Genomic DNA, 19275 nt, shown 5'->3' with positions numbered 1-19275 from the left:
ACAACGATAGACAACTAGGGAAATAAAAGGGGCTTCAAATGATTAAGATTCAAACTTTAGATTTGCTGAATACTTACATGAACAATTTGAGTTATTTTGGATTTAATAGTGTGTACTTTTTAATACAATGTTAAAACCTTTGTATACAAGTTCCCACAATCTTCAGATTCGAGCTTTGATGAAATTAACTGCTCTTTCGCATGATTGCAGAAGTTCAGCTGTGTTTCTGTCTTCACGAACTGCCTTTACAAAATCGAGCACAACTGTAGCTAACTCATCCTGGTGTGCAGTATATTCATGATCAGCTCCTTCAATTATGTGCAGCTTGTGATTTCGTATAAACCTGGCAAATTCCAGGGCATCTTTGGCTGGTACAATTTTATCCCTGGATCCATGAATGGTTAATACCCTGAATAGAATGGCAAACAAGTAAGAAATCTATGCCACTAATCACATATTTAGTGAAAATGCATATTAATAATTCCAAATGCAAACTGCTGAATCTGATATAGAGGATGGGGATCAAATTTAAGTATATCCAGGACATTGCAACCGATCCGGTTGTATCATGAACATCAGAAAAGAAATCAATGCTAGCATTTTTCCTAACCTGCAATTTTGATCAATCGAAAGACATGCTGCACGAGTGTCGGTGGTTAATCGGTCCATCAAACTTTCTTGAGTTACAAGATATTCAAACTGTCCTGAAAAAAAATGAATGAATGAATGCTTGGTTTCGGGTAAAACGTTAACTAGTTTATCACAAAAATTGTCCATTGGAGTGTGACAAAAGAACCTCACATAAAAATATTGGGGAAAAATGAAGCATAATACAGTAGCTACCTTTTCTATTCTTAACATCAATAAACCCATTCTGCTTGATTCTTTGTAAAAAATCTTTACCCAATCGACCTTCCATGCCTTTCTCCAAATGGAACCGGCCAGAAATATTGATGACGGTGGGTACATCATTGTACTTTGAAGCATAGAGAAGCACCACATTCCCCCCTGCAGGAACCCTATTCAGCATTAAAGAAACTTAAAAAAGAAATGATAAATGAATCAAAACATCAGATTCTCTCAAAGAACATGAGAGAAAATATGAGAAAGCAAGAAACTCTATCATCAGCAGATTGCATTTACTTTTTCAGCAATAACAAAGTAACCCTTCTCTTATGGTTGAGGGGCGAACTTTTAATTTCCTAGAATCAAAGTCCTTCATAGCACTGAGTTCAAAAACTTGACTGAAAATTTTCATGCACACATAAAAAAGAATGGAACTCAACAATTCTCTCCCTTGCTCATTTCATATAAAGTTTGATTACACTGATTCATGTCACAATTATATATATGAAACAAACCTTTACTGTGGCCAACAATTGCAGTTATTAGATGTTGGTTCTTGCGGAAATGTCGGATGACAGCTCGTAAATCTTCGGCTTCTCTGCGGTAGTTACCATACATAAAGGAACCTTCACTTTCCCTGGAAGCCAACAGCACAAATAACCTTAATAACCATTGTTTGTATCAACAACTTGCAACTTCGGAAATTTCAAAACATTCTATTTTACACCAAGATTTGTTTCCCAATTAACACTGTTCCAGTTATCTTCTTACCCGTTCCCAGCAAAGTCAAAGCGGAAAGCACTGATTCCCTCTCTTCCCAAAGTAGTGGCAAGAGTCACCATGGGTATTCGTTCCTGAAAATGAATAAAAACCCAGAATTATTTTGTGAAATGATCTTCAGTTTAGGTTACAATTACATTGATTTGATTTTAATAAATGTTAAAATTAATGTAAGAATTAGACTCACTTTTTTGGATTGAAAACCGTGGCAAATGATGACAAGATCCTTAGAACCAGTTTCGCGTAAAATTCCAACAAGGTTCTCCCCATGATCGTTTCGGATTACAATTCTCCGCTCTTCTACTGTTGAAGAAATGGAATGATACGTTGTGTTATCAATGGTTAAACAAATAAACCCTCAACAAAATCAAGTAAAAAATAAAAAAAGAAAATCATCATTCGTGTTCCTTAATTATTTTAGTTTCTCCCAAAAAAGAGAAGAAGAAGAACGAAAAAAAAACTCATAAACTGAACAACTTACCTGAAGTCATGAAGGTGCGTGTTGAGAACGCACTGATTGAAGGTAAATCTGAGACTGAGACTGAGACTCAAGGAGGGGTAGGAAGGAGCTTGTAAGTTGTAATCGAGGTTGCTCTGTTCCATAACTACCCCCATACGTTAGTAAAAGACAATGTTGGGCCCAAACCCAATCTTGTTCCATTTCGACCGTTCTGTGCCAAAGAATTTACGTACCGTACTTAAATAATGGTTTTTACTGAATTTAATGCACTACTCTAGTATTATTATTGTTATCTTTTTACTGAAAATTATTAGACTTTTTTACTAAAATATTATGAAAGTACAATTATTTACAAAAATAACATGGTGTCAAATTATTTATTAAAATATTGTTTAATTTGTACTTTAAAAAAATTATATAACATGTTTTAATGGCAGATATTTTACATCTTGTTAACTTGTCATTTTGAGATCTCAATTCAACATCAATGAAATAAAAAAATTCTTTGGAATTCCCAAATTGCTGTAATTTGATGTTAAATTTTTTAAATTATTTTATTAAATAATTTCAAATACATTTAAGTAAATAATTTATTTTTTATAATATTTAAGTAAAAAAAGCCTTATTATTACTACACCAGCAATGAGCAAACACAATACCCAATTTATTTGGTTTCTTTCCACTTGCACCATTTCTTTTTCTCTCATTTTTTGGCTTTTATATTAGGGTTGGTCTTTGATTGTACCAGCCATTAAAAGCTTGAGCAAAATTCGAAAAAGTTTTTTTTTTTAATGAAAGTGAATACCCAAATGGCTGCAAAACTTGTGTATATATTATATAGGGCTATATATATATTCTGCGGTAAGCATTTCAAATATATGCATATAATTATCACGAGAAAACCCTAACTATATCGTTGGCAAAAGAAAAGTGCACATAAAAAATATATATAGGTGTGATGAACAGATGAGAAAGTCGTTCCACTTCCATATGTAAAATAAATAATTGAAATAAAAATGATACAAAATGAAATAAATTAATGAAGAGCTTAAAACAATGAGAGTAACAATCAAGAAGAACTATATATAGATATATTCAGCATCAGTATAAGCGATGCATTATTTAAAATTATTACCAAGGGAAATATGGCCACATGGGGCTGCAGTGCTACATAATCTCTCCAATTTTCTCATCTTTCTATGGGAAAAGATTGGGATATCTAACTTGAAAAGTTACAAGAAACCACAACCTAACCTTGCCATGGTGTTTCACTGTGCTGGTTCGGTTGTCCATATGCTGAAGAAGAGTTTACGTGATGATTAAGCCCTACTAAGTTGGGGATATCTGTATGTGGGAAAGCTTTAAGACCCAAGAAATCTCTTGTCAACCCATCGTTCCCTCTTATGTTATTACTACTACTACTACCACTTCCTTTACCTTCATGATTATCACTTCTGCATGATTGGGATTCTTTTGTTTCTGAGAAATTATGATGATCGATATAATTTTCTTGAAATTTATTGCTGTTTCTTTTGGTGATCCATGTCCCATTGAAAGACTGTTCAAAAGATGAAGACCCTTCTAGCTCACTTGTACCAGATAAAGAAGTCATCATATCATGGAGTAGAGAACTAGGAGCTGCAGCACCGGCTCCAGCACCTGCATTACTCTTTGGTGCGTTAGCCACCTGTTCCAAGAAACCAGGGGTGACACGAGCTTTATTCCCAAAAGATGACAAACTGTGGGTGAACTCACTTCCCAACTCTTCACGTGCCGACAAACCCCAAGCTCTAGACGTGGCAAAAGTTGTGGAACCACACATGTGAGCCTGGTGGTGGTAGTAGTAAGGTCTTTGCATGGATACCACTGGTGATTGTAAGGGCTTGCTCAAAGTCACCCCCATTTGAGCTGCTTTTTGTAGGAGTGCGGTTGCAGACGTGTGTGGAGAAGCTGGCGGAGCTTGGAATGGAAGAAGTGTAGTAGAACTAGGGTTTTGGCTAGGGTTTTCGTCATGTGGCAGTGGGTGGCCTAAAAGAAATGGTGATGATGAAAGATTTATTGAGGGGGGACCAGAATCAGGCCCAGCAGCTTCTACTCTTGCATTGAAACGATGATCTTGGTCTCTATTCAAAGATGTTGCATTGAGGGCATAGCCATGGAGTAGGGGTTGGGATTCTAGATTGGTCATATTTATGTGTGAAACAGAAGAACCAGGTTGGTTTGCAGCTGTAATTGCTCTAGCAGTCTCCTCAGCTAAAGCATCGCAAAACGCTCTGTGAGTGATGAAACTGTCCCTCCTGTAACCAAAAAACAAGCAGAACAAAAAAAAAAAAAAAAAAACACAAAGAGAGCAATCAATGTCCAGGACAGAACAGTGAGACAGTGCAGTTTTCTCATATTCTTCCCATAGGGATAGGATGAAGAGACATAGCAGCTTGTAATCCCTAATCTAAGCAGTACTATTGTACTTCACGAGGTAACCATTCTTTACCACATACAGTACACGAGACATGTAATTAACTTGCCGTTCTTGAATGTTAATGAAAGCAGTAAACTATGATGCATGCAGAAGAGTTAAGAGAGATGAAAATAAAGATTGAAGAATCCAGCTTAAACTTCATGATATATGATTGTGATGAAGTATGAACTTGTTAATTAATTATGTGTATACCTGGAGAAAAGGTTCCCACAGTCACATCTATACTCTCTGGTGCCACAAATTTTGGAATGAGATTTCCAGTCAGATTGAACAGCATAACGCTTTGAACACTTTGAACACTTCCATTTCTTCTCCCCATGTTTTCTGCAAAAGTGCTTCTTGATTCCCGTGAGGTCACCAAGAGCCCTAGATGGGTGATGGTGCACGCATGTTGTCTCTGGACATACATATACCTTCTTCCTCACCACTTCCTTGTTTGTTCTTTGCTTTAGTTTCCATGGCAAGTTATGTCCTCTTCTATGAAGCTGAAGATTCTGATCTCTTTGAAACCCTTTGTTACAGATCTCACATATAAATCTATTTGTTGCAAGCAGTGTCTTGGGAGACAAAGCTATGACTTCAGCCTCTGGGTCTGATAATTGAACCCCATATGTTAAAAAGAAAAAAAAAAAAGAAAATTTCTTAAAATTTGAGTTTGAAAAATTAATTAACCTGGGTTGCCTGGTAGAGTTCTCTTCTTCTTTGATAATGGTTCTTGATTTGTCGAAGCACTTACTTCACCAGATGTTGAAGTCAAATTCGAAATGCTCTCATCCACCACCAAACCTTTCATCATCTCACTGGATTTTGTAATGGCAGTCAATATTTATATAGCCCTCTACATTATATATAGGTGTATGTATCAACTTTATAATACATGACAGAATGTCCTGATTGAGATCTATGTATGAACCCTGATTTGCTTTTAGTACAAGGTCCCAAAGTGGATTAACTCCAAAAACCTTGAAATGAACTATTATAGCTACTCTCCAAATTCAAGTTCCCAAAAAAACACAATATCTTTGCTTGCTAGAGATGTTAACACCGAGAAGATCATTGAACAAAAGCCGCACAAAAATTTACAAACTGAATAAATAAAAAAGGACTTCCTGCAAAAATATAATATATAGATGATCTCTGTGTGTGTGTGTGTGTGTGTGTGTGTGTAAACAAGAACTGAGAAAACGTGAGATAGAGAGAGATGTGGATGAGAAAAGATTCCTGAGAAGCACTCCACTTATACAAAATCAGAACCCAAAGCTAACAGGATTTGTCACTGACTTTGCAGTTCCTGTCTTTTCTTTTGTTCTCACCTTGTAGTGTACTCTTATAATATAACTCTTTGAGAAAAGAAAAAAAAAATTGTAATTTACTTGTGAAATTTTTTCTTCATTTTTTACTCTTTAAAAAAAAAAAACTGGTTTACTTTCATCCTTCTTTTCTCATAAAAAGGTAGACATAAAGTAACCCAAATCACAAAGTAGATTGAGATTGAGACAGATGATGAGTATAAGGAAAGTTGATTACAGGCTTTTAACATAAAATGTGGGTTAAATAATTTAGAAAGCAAAGCCTCTTTCTCCTATGAAAACCCTACTAGAACTTCAGTGATTGAATTCCATTTCCAGCAGACATGTTCCCAAAATCTTTTTTTAATATTCTTTAAACTAAACCATGTGGAGAAAAACTCAGAGTATATGTATATATGCTGCCCTACCCATAAATATAGTCACTTAAATTATTGCACTTGACTGCAACAAGCAACATGAAGAGTAATCCCCAGGGATTGAAGAAAGTAAGAAATGTCCAGGTTCTGAATGATGAATTATTGAAACAAATATATTAATTATTTCAGAAATTAGCTGCTTGAGATAAGATGATCATGGAGCCAGCAAAAGCAAAAATACAAGAAAATGTAGAACCACTCACCCGATAATACATATATATTACAAGACAGAAAATATTAATGTGGCATGTTTTGGAGATACACTGTCTATATATATGTTTTATTCATGCTTCTTCACAGTACCTTTTTGTCTTCACACTAAAAGAAAAGAAAATGGGTCCATTAAAACAAAAGTTGTGTTTAATTTGTTTTCATTTGTCATTTTCACCTTTTGCATTATGTATTTATATATAAATATTTCAATTTAAGTTTGTTTACTTGCTTCCAGCTCATTAACAAGCTTAAACACAGTTAATTAAATATTTAATTTATTCCCTCGCAGCCATAGCCATATAGCACATTATATATATACACACACCAATTATAAGATTTAATTATTATTGTGATTGATTCCCCCCGTGATGTGAAAAAGGCTTTGGATGTTGTTATAGTGTAATTGGAGATGGCATCCAATATCCTTCTTCTTTTTTTTTTTACTATGTCATATCCAGCTTTTATCAAATTGTAACTTTCTTCTTTGCATTGACTTACATATTGAGTGAATGAACATATCTGCAAACAGAAGACAGTAATGTTACATGCATATGCGGTACTGTAAGAGAAAGGAGCAAAAAAAAACCAGAGTCAAACGCTTGTGCTATCATTCACCATATATATAGTCACAGTGAAAGGTAAGATGAAAGGCTGAATTGTTCGCCACTCTTTTGTAAACCAAGAACAAAAACTCCCATGGATTTCCATAAAAAGATATAGCCTTCTTTTTGAAAATTTTCTTCTCCTTAATCACTACCATGGTGCACTGCTTTTGATGTAGGCTGTTTCAATAATACAAGGGAATATTGACAGACATTGACATAAGATATTTTGAAGGATATGAAAATCTTTTAAATGGGTCTTGGATAGTTATGGATAGGGTTCAATCAATCAAAGAACCTGAAAAAAAAAAGAAAAAAAAAGAAGAAGAAGCAGACCCAGTGTTTAAGAGATACACATTACACAGCTTGTGAAAAACTGTAGATTGTTGGATTTATGGACAGGATTTTGGCTCTACCAGCCTTGAAAATTAAGATTCAGATATTGAGATATCAATCTTATTTGGATAGCATTTCGGTTCTACTAAGGTTAATATTTTCAATTTTTGGCTTGCCGGGGGGGTTTAAACTTTGAAATGACAATGTGAAGACAAGATAAAATTAATGTCATTTTAACAGATATATATACATTTTCTACATAACTATAAATACTACCGACAAAAGTTGTCTGGGATCCTATGGCTATGGGACTGGTTGGTTCACGAACAGCAAGCTGTAGTTGGTTCAGATGGTGGGCCAAATGATCCACATGTTAAAGACCCAATTGATACAAAGTCTCATGTGCCAGACACTTCTTATATGAATCATGTATATGTGTACGTCCTACTGAGGAAAATAATGAGTTGATGTTAGAAAATAAATGCAACGGAAACTGAGAAATATGAAATCATGAAAGAAATGGGATCATCATTCCTGTTCTTCACGTATGATAAGACTGCATTATTGTTGGTTTTCCACCCCCACTTTTAACCATCAAAGATAGGGTTAAAGAGAAGAGTGCTACATCTGAACTCAACTGAAACCAAAAATAGACAAAGACAATATCACAGCCCTGTCATTTTAACAAGTATCGAGTATTATTCTTCTTCAGTCACCCATTGGGGCAGCTTATGGTTGATGGTGTGTATGGCTTGATTGTGAAACCATTTCTCCTTTTTGAGGTTTAGGGTATCAATCAATTTGCTAAAAAGAAGAAACAGACTTTACTGCAAATATATTCGGTTCTCATAACAGCCCCCAAAGAAGGCACCATCCCCTGCATATTTTCTCCATCTTTTTTTGCGTAAAGTACTACGTAAAACAAGCAATTCCATGGTTATTACCACCACTAGCCATCCCTTTCACACTGTTGTTAATGCTTGCTTTTGCAATTGTAATCACAAAGCATCTTTGCCGTTTGTCCCCGTAGGCTAGGCCGTGCCACCTTTTTCATGCCTATAAAATGCCAACACATTTGGTATTTGGTTCCATTCAAATTTGCAATACTAAAGCAACCTTTGTGGCTTTGCTCATGTCCATGTTTTTTTTTCTAACATGACAACATCCATCCATGTCTTTTCTTAGGGGCAAAACACTAAAAAAAGCCTAATTTTTAAAAAATTTATTGAAATGGGCCCAATAATAAATTAATTATTTGATTGGCTCAATTCCCCGAAAGCGCGTCCACGTCAGCGCGATGTTAGGGGACGTGATAGGAAAACGCTTCCTCAAGGAAGCGCTTTGCCTACGTGGCAACAAAGCGCACCCTCAAGGACGCGTTTTCCTGCCACGTAAGCGCTCCCCTGGGGACGCATTTTGGCTATGCGTGGACAGTAGCAACAGCTACTTTTTTTACCGTTGTTGACCCCCCAACGGTAAAAAAAACTATAAAACCCCCCACCCTTTCATTTTTTTTCACAAATAAATCCTTTCTCTAATTTTCTCTCAATTTGCTCTTAATTTCCTCTCAAATTTCTCTCAAACCCCTATTTAAAAGAGCTTTAATTTTTTAATTATTTAAAAAAATTTAAATTTTATTTTTTTGATTTTTTTTAAATCGTAAAAATTTGTACGAATTTAACAATGGCCGAAGAATTGATTCGTCTTGATGACAAGCACATATCTGTCGAACAAATGAAAATGGTAAGTGTTAAATTTAATTTTTAAATATTATTTAAAGTTTTTTTATTTATGCAATTTTAAATAATTATTAATTTCTTATTTGTTATAAAAGTGTGTAGATCGGATATTGCAATGCTATATCCGTAATATGCATGGTCCTCCATCACTGTTGGAAGAAAATTACCTGCGGGAAGCGGGTTTTTGGCACGTGGCGACCGTAGGCCGAGGATGCAAGTTGGACCCGAAACTTATCAGTGCGTTGATTGAGAGGTGGAGACCCGAGACGCACACATTCCATCTTCCATGTAAAGAGTGCACTATCACTTTGGAAGATGTGAATCTGCAATTGGGATTGCCGGTGGACAGGTACCCAGTCACCGGGTCTGTTCAATCTGGCGATTGGGGAGCGGTATGCTACGAGCTTTTGGGCGCTATTATGGAGAATATTAACGGAGGTCGGATCGAGATAGGCTGATTACAAGACACATTCCCGAATCCGGATGATGATTCAACCGAACTAGAAATAATCTGATATGCTCGGGCATACATTCTTCAGATAATTGGAGGTTATTTGATGTCGAACTTGTCACGAAACCTCATACATCTAAGATGGTTGCTGAAACTCGTTGATTTTAGAGCAGCCGGTGAATTGAGTTGGGGGTCGGCCGTGTTGGCAACACTGTCCGGGAGATGTGCGAGGCGACGCGACCGAATAAAGTGAAAATCAGAAGTTTCCTGTCACTACTGCAGTCATGAGTACGGTTTCGCTTTCCATTTTTACGTCCTCGAGTGGACCACCCATATACATTCCCACTCATAATGAGGTAAATTTTATATTAGATTTTACAATTATTATGTAGATTTAAAATATAATAGTATGCTAAAAATTTATTTAATTAGGTGGAACCATCTGGCAAGTTATGCTGGATTACCTAGCTGTCTTGAAGATATACGACTTCTATTAGACCAAAAGTCGGAAGCACAAGTAAGTATTAAATAAATTTGATATTTCCATCATGAGCTAGTCTATTGGTATTTAGTATTTAGTATTATGTATTATGTATATAACTAATACTTCTATCATGTTCATATAGTTTGAATGGACACCATACGAGGATCCGGTAGTTCAGGTAGTAATTCCGAATGAGTACTTCCAAAATCCAAACGCTTGGCACGTGAAAGTCGCGTTGGTCAACTATGCAACCGTAGAGATGCATCAGTCAGACAGAGTATTACGGCAAATTGCATTCCGACAACCGATTCCTGTGGCACCTGAGGTGTTTGATGATTAGCACAAAATCAACCTACGGCAATTGCATACGGATTGGCCGAGATTCTGGTCATACTACATTTAAATGTGGAAAGATTAGTATGATTATATACCTACTCGGGAACCGACCATCGTTCCAGAGTTAGCGTGCGTGCTGGAATACATGCCATGGTTTAGGATCCATAGCAAGCCGTATTTACTGTCGGCAGAAGAGAGGCAGCGATAATTACGTGTCTAAAGGGAACGACGTGACCCTTTAAATCCAAGACGAAGGGACGACGACGCAGGCCCATCAACGAGGCCCAGGCATTCACCCGGCCCATCATCAGCAGCCATTCAATCACCAGGCCCAGCGAGAGCACCGACACAGTCACCTGACCCAGCAGTTCAACCGATGATACCCACGGCACAGATGTCAGGTGCGTATCCTAGCCCTTTTATGTATCTTAACCTTTATATGTTTCCTTTTTCGAGTCCTATGGCAGGTTGGAGTTTATGGCCCGGTTCATCTCCATTTTCCGTTAAGCCGAGTGGACTACCGATGTATAGGCCAATGTCGCACGAGGGATCACAAGAGGGGCCGTCGGGAAGCTTTTCTTTTTACCAATCCCCGTCACCGTATGGGTTTCAAACAGCTTCGCCGTTGGTAATGCAAACACCTCCACAGTCACTATTCTATCAAGATGGCTCATCGTCCCAACACCGACAACCAAATACATTACCGGAGGAACCAGAATCCCCGCCGGAGCAACCACAACCCCCGCCAGAAGCTGGACAAAGGAGGAATCCAATGCGTAACCGTCGACGGCCGCCATGTGGCACTGAATCTGGCGGGCACGGAGATTGATTTTTATTTTAATATATTTGTACCAATATTTTGAATATTTTGATATTATTTGATGTAATAAAATAGAAATTCTTCTATATTATTTCATGTACTAAAATAGAAATTTACTTTTACATTTTTAATATAATAGAAATTCTTTTAATTAAGGTAATATGTTGAATATTTGTGAATACGTTGTTTTGAATAAAGTAATTGTAATTTACTTTAATATTTTTAATAAAATATATTTTCTTTTAAATAAGTTAATATTCTGAATATTTGTACCAAATTTCGATTTAAAAAAATATAAATAAGACAAAAATTTTTACAATAACGTTCAACTATTGCGATTTGGGCATGATCGGCTTGTATGGCCTGTGTTCCTATACCATTCGCACAACTTATGTTGAGTGACTGTTTTTCGGATATCCATATTGTTACGTATTCTAGTCGAGCAAGGTCGACCCTTTGGTTTGCGACGTAATTCTCTATCCGGTAACAGCTTAAAGGGAGCAAGCGATACAGACGGTCACTTACGTTCATCTGAGACCGGTGGGAATACGTGTCTCTAGACGTTGTACATGTTCTCTAACTTGTACACTTCGTCGACATAGCTCATCGGATCCAGACGAAGATTCTGACAAGCTGCAATTACATGAGCGCATGGATAACGAAGTGCGTCAAACATCCTACTGTCGCAAGTCCTATTTCGCAAGTGTACCCGATATTGCCTGCCAATAACACTTTGGTATGGTCTGTCAAACTATGTCACGCAAAACCATAAGTCATCTCGGTCGTGACAGACTGTGTGCATGGTGTTCGCCCGCGCCTTGGCCTTGCTAATTTCTTGCACTACCTTACTGCACCATACATGGCCTCCCTGCATCTGGCCTGTATAACTTCTTGGGGTTCGCTAATCAATACTAGTTTTAAATTGCTAAAAATCAGGGAAAATATCAATGAATAGTGAATCCGTGCGTCCACGTGGGAGCTTTTATTAGGAGCCACTGTAGCAAAAGCGCGTCCACGTGAGAGCTTTTTTCAGTACTTCTGCTGACAAAGCATCCTACTTAAAGCGTTTTTGACACTGTTTGCTCAGAAACATCTACTCGAAATTATTTTATCAGGAACCACTATAGCCCTAATCTAATTTTTAAAATTTTTTTAATTAAATTAGTAACCCTAAACCCTAATTAAATTGATTTTTCTTAAAAAATAATAAACACGAAAACTAATCCAATTCTGAAAATTTATAATTAATTTAATTGACAAGCTCTAAATCCTAATCCCTTATTTATTTAATTTTTTCTCTAAAACCCTAAACTTTAAAACACCAAAACCCTAACCTTAAACCAAAAACCCACTACGCAGGAGACGCGGGCAAAACGCGTCCCTAAGGAAGCGTTTTGCCTACTCTGACATAAAGCGCGCCTTTAAGAGAGTGATTTCTGTCCACGTAGGCAAAACGCTTCCTCAGGGATGCGTTTTCCTACCACATCCCCTAACATCGCGCTAACGTGGACGCACTTTGGGTGAAATAGGGCCATTCCGGTAAATTTTTTTTAAAAAAAGGCTTTTATATGTAATTTTCCCTTTTCTTAGTATTAATTCATATTTATCAAATATCACATTATTATAATACAACTTTTAGTGATACTTAACTACTTTTTGGTCAATTTATTAATTAGAACTCTACATGGGTGAGTTTGAGAGGCTTTGATTACCATAAAGAGATAAGTAATTGAATGGAGTGAAGAGCTTGCTTCTATATTTGATAGAGTATGGAATATATATATACAGATTACAAATGTGATCCTGAGTTATGTAGTAAATCTTAACAACCTATTTAACCAAGTAACAACCTATTTGAATTAATAACAAAATATTAACAAATTTATCTAAAGTAGAATACTCAGTCAAATAGACCTAAAAAATAGTATTGTTAGCTTTGGTAGATCTAAATAATCGGTACTTGAATCTTTAAAAAGAATTTAATGCCCTTCATAAATTGAGTTTATAAGTGAAAAAAAACAATTAAAAATCCACAGTTCTTCCAATTAGATCTTTGTCAATACTTGGATTAAATTTATGAGTTGGCAAAATCTAGAGAGGGTAGATGAACTTTACCGTAATTAAAGAGAAATTTTGACATCAACCGTTATCAAAAGCGGTAAACTATTAAAATAGTCATTTTTATTTGTTTCAAGTTATATTTCAGTCACTTATGTTTAAAATATTATATTGTAGTCAATTATGTTATCGTATTGTAACATTTTAATCACTGAACTGTTAATTACCATCAACAATGTAGTAGTAAGCTGACGTGGCAAATTAAATTATCATTTCAAACAAAAATTTTAGGTTAAATTCTACAATTGATCCCTATATTTTTTTCATTTTGAGTAATTATTTTTATATTATTTTAACTTTGCTTTTCTTTTCATATTCTTCTGCTTCCCCTTTGTTTTCTTCCTTTCATTTCTTTTAAACTAATTTTTATATGTTTTCCGTTTGTTAAAACTATCTATAAAATGCTAATTTTTCCTTTCAATCAAACTATATAATTGGGAAAAAAACCTCGTATGACAAATTTTGTTAATTTGTCTTTTGGCAGAAGAGGGAACAACATTTGCCAAGCTAAAAACAAGAGAAGCCCTCCGTGGATAGCCAAAAACTCTGGTTGTTTAAATAAAACAAAGCAATTACTATGATCCCATTCGTAGGCAAAAGCTTCAATCTTTTTAGTTGACAATTATTTTCCCACCATTTCTACTGACTAGAAGAAAGAAAAAAAGGTTTTTTTTTTTGTTCTGTTCAAAGAAGTTTGGGTCTTGGGAAGTTATGAGCAAAGAAGAAGATGGTGGATTAGACAACAGGGGATGGTTAAGATCGTCGTCAGGGGCGTATAAATGGCTGGCGAGCTTCCACCGTGATCTGATGGCGGGAGCGGTGATGGGTGGCGTGGTGCACACGATCGTGGCACCCATTGAGAGGGCAAAGTTATTGCTTCAAACCCAAGAGAGCAATTTGGCTATCGTAGCTGGTCGAAGAAGGAAATTCAAAGGGATGTTTGATTGTATCTTCCGAACGGTTAGAGAAGAAGGCACTCTTTCATTATGGAGAGGCAATGGGAGTAGTGTTCTTAGATATTACCCTTCTGTTGCTCTTAATTTCTCCCTCAAGGTAATAAATTTCTCTTGTTTTCCTTTTTTGTTTTCCATCTTGGTTTTGGTTGATATTTATAGTGAATTAATGGGTCGTTTTAGTCTTGCCAGATGTTATTTTGGAGATGGGGTTGTTAAAAGTTTTAAAAAAATAATATATATTATATATGCACGTGAAGTGAATGATAAAATGTTTCTTGGAGACGATGATGATGTTATTCTTATATAGCTTGGGAGGTTTGGATACCAATTTGTGCACTTTTATGTGATTTGCTTTGTTTGTATGTATTATATGGTCATAATACAGAGAATGTTTCTGTTGAAATTTAAGCTGATTTGCTAGTCCACGTTGCTAGTTGCAACTTTAATTTCTTCAGGGCTTTGCTATTTGTGCAATTCCTGTTATAATTCCCAAGTCAATCTTATCCATATTGTATTGATAACTTGAAAAACTTATCACCCGTAACAATGCCCGAATCTCCAAACTGAATTTCATTTAGCCTACTCATTATATGGGAACAAAATGCAATGGGCTGTGGTATTTTTTTGCCCTGTTTCCATAACACCTTGTTCTTGTAACTGTCCTCATTTAAGTTAATCTTATTAAGCCGCTCTGCAGAGTTTGTGAAACATGCTAGTCTATAACATCCAAACTTCTTTTATCTGCAAGTTCAATCTTCGTAGACATTTTACTCCCATGGAGGACCTTTGACTTTCTCATCCTAATACTTTACCTTATTCAACTGTCATTGCTGCTTTTTGCTATTGATTAGATGGTGAACAACTTTACTCTAAGATGAGGCTTTTTGTTACGAAATACAAGGATCTTAGCCTTTAATTGATCAAAATAGCGTAGTTAGAATACAAACTCATTGCAGGCTTTGCTCCGAATTGAGGATCGGTTATAGAAAATGCTGTTAGGTGAATTTTTTCTTGGAGAATGTGACGATTGATAGAGAGGTCACTCATTGGATCCAGGTAGGATGGATGGAACAGGGGAATTCTACAAAATCTTATCTGATTATAGAATTCCACATAAATTTGAAGGTAAATGTTACAGTATGGCTGTCGAAGTATCAATGTTGTTTTAGTTTCAGTGTTAGGCTTCAGGTATCAAAATATTCCAAAAATAGAATTTAAGTCACTGAGGTGAAAATCTACTCTAGATGTCTCTATATATAATGGAAGATACAATTAGGAATACAAGGGGAAGATACAAGATATATACCCATTGAGGACAGGCCATCTCACTGAAGGTGCCATGTAAGTAAGATATACTGATGCTAAATAAGATGTGATTTGATGGAGAATATAACTTGAGTGTGATGAGAAACAGATTAAGACTAGAGGGAGCTTGGGTGGAAAACATAAAAACAAACCTAAATGAGTTTGCAAAGGATGTATGCCTGAATTGAACACAAGGATGCAATATATCCGAATAGTCAACCATATCTAATGACGAATCAAAAAAATACATAGTTTACCATGCTAGGATTCTTGTGTGAGGTCGAATATCACCCAAGTTTATACATGGTTGAGAACTGTTTGAAGCTTCTAGCACCCTTTTGGGTGTATTGTAAATCTCAGGAATTTGTCAGAAAATGGATGGAATATTATTTCAATGGCTCCACAGAGTATTAGGAAAAATGATGTTATGCCTTTATAGCAGGTGGAGACTATAGAGTATTTCCCTTCAGGGCCTTGGCAGGTGAAGAGAGCATTAACCGGCAAGGTTAGTTTACCACAATGTGCCTTACTGCAGAGTATCAGGCTATCAGCTACTGTTAATATGTCGTTATTCAATGTTTTGGCTTTTCATACTATATAGGAGCATATAATAGAGGCATGCGAGTCTGAAGAGATAAAGATTTTCAAACTTGACTATTCCACCTAGAAAGATGTACATTTTAGCCGTAAATTGTGGATAATTCAAATGGAACTTTACTTGTTTGTGTTTTTGTAGATGCTGTTAAAAGACCCGATCATAGTGTTATTCATTATAGGTTTGTAATAATAAAGTTTTTAAGTTGCCATCAAATCAAAACGTAAACTGATTTTCCCCCCCTAAATATATGTCCATGCGCACGCAGTGTTTGCATGTTTCTCTTTTATTCTTTAAAAAATTCCCTTCTAAGGTGCATAAACTAAGTCCGATATCAAAGATAATCATGATGTTGGAATAATAGGGACAGGAAAGGTCAGAGAATGCCCTAAGTGGTGACTGACCAACTTTAAGAAATAACTATAGTGTTACTCCCTGGAAGAGCATTAGGAATAGGTGAGATGAATTTGCCCAACATATTGCCAATTCAGCATCAGTAACAATTTCAAAGAATCACTTGATAAACGCATTGAGACAAGTTTGAGACGACACATTTGAATGAAGATGAAGATTTACTTTATTGTAACCAAGCTTGAAAGTCCCAAGGGGATATCCTTGGGGGGTATGAGTTGGTACAGAGTTAACTACTTTTAAGTAGCTATAGGCCTAATAAAGTTTCTGTATGTACACAAAAAAACAACCTTCAAACCAGTGCCTCAAAAATGAAAACTCCAACTTACAGCATCTCCTGTTATCTTTTTTCTTACTTTGCACCTCTTTATGCAGGATCTGTACAGAAACATATTAAGAAATGGCTGTTTTCAAGATGGTCATGTATTCTCAGGAGCATCTGCAAACTTTATCGCCGGAGCTGCAGCTGGTTGCACAACATTGATCATAATCTACCCTCTTGACATTGCCCATACACGTCTTGCTGCGGACATTGGGAGAACTGATGTTCGTCAGTTCCGAGGTATTTATCATTTCTTGAGTACTATGTATAAAAAGGATGGAATCTGGGGAATTTACAGCGGTCTTCCCGCCTCTCTACATGGGATGATTGTTCATCGGGGTCTATATTTTGGAGGTTTTGATACAATGAAGGAAATTTTGTCTGAGAAATCCAGAAATGAATTGGCATTATGGAAACGGTGGGTGGTGGCCCAAGCTGTGACAACTTCTGCTGGATTGTTGTCGTATCCACTAGATACAGTTAGGAGGCGGATGATGATGCAATCTGGCTTGGAAAAACCAATGTACCATAGCACACTGAACTGCTGGAGAACGATTTATAGGACAGAAGGGGTGACTTCATTTTACCGTGGAGCCGTGTCTAATGTTTTTAGGAGCACCGGTACTGCGGCCATCTTGGTTCTATACGATGAGGTCAAGAAGTTCATGAATTGGGGTGGATCTTAGTCGGAAGCAATTTTTTATAGTTTTCTTTTAAACAAAAGGGCTAGAGTAGTAGAACCAGATTCAGGGTTACAGCATAGAAAGCCTTGTAAAGTTCAACCGAACATGACATTCATTTACCAAACATGGCAATCCACACACACCTTGATTTTCCTTGACAAATAAAAAGAGCAAAAGTTGTTGCATGATGTTGTGGTCGATGTCATTGTCAGATTTGTGTGATTTTCTTTACAATTTTGTCTTTGGGGAAGGGATATAAAATGGGTGCTGTGCAGTTGTTCCTTTCATAACAACATCCACGTTCCTGTGTCTGGTATATTCTTCTGGATATCCTGAGCCAAAACCCCATAAATTTGCTTGTTTTCTTCCTGAAAATTTAATATTATAGGAAAGAGAAAAAATCCCAATCTCAGGATGAACATATTAGCCCCAGAAAAGTAGTACAAAGTAGTAAAGGGAACAGGTAAAATGTGGTATTACTTAACAGTTGTAATGAACTAGTAGTACTATAAATTTAACATTATACGATGTTTAGTTTTGTGGGAAATGGAATAGGTCAAAGGATCAGTAAAATACTTAAGTTGCCACCCAAAATGATGTAAGCTATTGAGGTCAAGAGGTAGCATATAAGGATTGTCGAAAGTAAGATCTGGGGAAGGTCTTAACTGGAGAGGATTGTGAGCCATAAACAATGGGTCTAAACCAAAAAATATTATTGCGACCGATTAGGTATGAAAAAAAAATTTGGATAATAATATAAACACATGAATGCAAGTGGGAACACCATAAAAGAGACCCAAAGCAAAACCATGACTTCACCCCCATCAAAGAAAAAGAGCAAAAGAAAACAAAAGAGGTGATGAACTAATAAAGTACTCAAAGATGCTTTTTTTTTCTCACCCCCAACTTTTAGACTAAGTTTTTAACCTAAAACCCTACCATTAAGGAACTTTCAGTGGGGCACTTGAGTTGCCCATTTTTCATTACTTCCATTAAAATATATACCCCCCAAAAAAAAAGAAAGAAACTATTACTTTCCTTTTAGCTTTTCTTTTTCATCCCCCAAATTGCTTATTATAGAGAATCAGAAGGAGAGATTCTTCTTACGTTAGGCTGTAAAGATTCTAAATGGGGACCATTGATGGGTAAAATCAAACAAAACATCACATTCGCATGGCTGCCGTATGTAAATTTTTCGAGTTTAAAAAAAAAAAACCAAAATCCGTAAGTGACCTTGCCACCCACTCTTCAATTGTGGTTGTGATTCGTGGGTAGGTGCTGTCTTTTCCAAACCCAAAGGAACAACAACAACAACAATAAATATAAATATATTTTCATCTCATTTGACTTCAAACTAGACGTTTTAGTTTTTAATCCATATTAACACAAATAACTAGATGTTAAATTCAAATATATATACATTTATAATAAATTCAAAAAATTAAATAAAATTTCGAGATCAAAGTGTAAGAATATTTGTAATGAAATGAGAGGTGTAAGGCGATTGAACTGAAGCTATGATATGCGTTGGAATACTGTCTGATAGCTTGGTGACAACTTCTTTGCCTTCAATTTTAGTTTATGTTAATTGTCAGCTTTCCCTTCACTTTGCT

The 19275-nt window shown here is 36.1% G+C and overlaps 3 protein-coding genes across 6 annotated transcripts; 1 reads left to right on the top strand and 2 right to left on the bottom strand.

Annotated features, from left to right (window-relative positions):
- Positions 1–39: 39 nt before the first annotated feature.
- LOC107907011 (uncharacterized) lies at positions 40–2259 on the bottom strand. Of its 4 annotated transcripts, none has more exons than XM_016834201.2 (7): positions 2108–2259; positions 1814–1929; positions 1618–1700; positions 1362–1483; positions 844–1019; positions 611–699; positions 40–385 (listed from the first exon to the last, which is right to left on the bottom strand). In XM_016834201.2, the coding sequence occupies exons 1-7, from the start codon at positions 2115–2117 to the stop codon at positions 163–165; spliced, it is 819 nt and encodes a 272-aa protein (XP_016689690.1). In that variant the 5' UTR covers positions 2118–2259; the 3' UTR covers positions 40–162. The 4 variants fall into 4 exon arrangements, with proteins under 4 accessions (XP_016689690.1, XP_016689688.1, XP_016689689.1 ...); XM_016834199.2 differs by having other exon boundaries at positions 40–409; positions 2108–2258; XM_016834200.2 differs by having other exon boundaries at positions 40–409; positions 611–704; positions 844–1008; positions 2108–2258.
- Positions 2260–3103: 844 nt separating this feature from the next.
- On the bottom strand, positions 3104–6236 carry LOC107907012 (zinc finger protein GAI-ASSOCIATED FACTOR 1). Its single transcript, XM_016834203.2, has 3 exons — positions 5238–6236; positions 4758–5157; positions 3104–4383 (listed from the first exon to the last, which is right to left on the bottom strand). The coding sequence occupies exons 1-3, from the start codon at positions 5359–5361 to the stop codon at positions 3336–3338; spliced, it is 1572 nt and encodes a 523-aa protein (XP_016689692.2). The 5' UTR covers positions 5362–6236; the 3' UTR covers positions 3104–3335.
- A 7438-nt stretch (positions 6237–13674) lies between these two features.
- On the top strand, positions 13675–17847 carry LOC107907013 (probable ADP,ATP carrier protein At5g56450). Its single transcript, XM_016834204.2, has 2 exons — positions 13675–14443; positions 17033–17847. Exons 1-2 carry the CDS (start codon positions 14102–14104, stop codon positions 17663–17665), a joined length of 975 nt encoding a protein of 324 aa, XP_016689693.1. The 5' UTR covers positions 13675–14101; the 3' UTR covers positions 17666–17847.
- Positions 17848–19275: the final 1428 nt, after the last annotated feature.

The sequence above is a fragment of the Gossypium hirsutum genome, chromosome D05 (assembly GCF_007990345.1).
Source record: "Gossypium hirsutum isolate 1008001.06 chromosome D05, Gossypium_hirsutum_v2.1, whole genome shotgun sequence".
Taxonomy (NCBI): Eukaryota; Viridiplantae; Streptophyta; class Magnoliopsida; order Malvales; family Malvaceae; genus Gossypium; species Gossypium hirsutum.
This window is presented reverse-complemented; position numbering and strand designations above follow the sequence as displayed.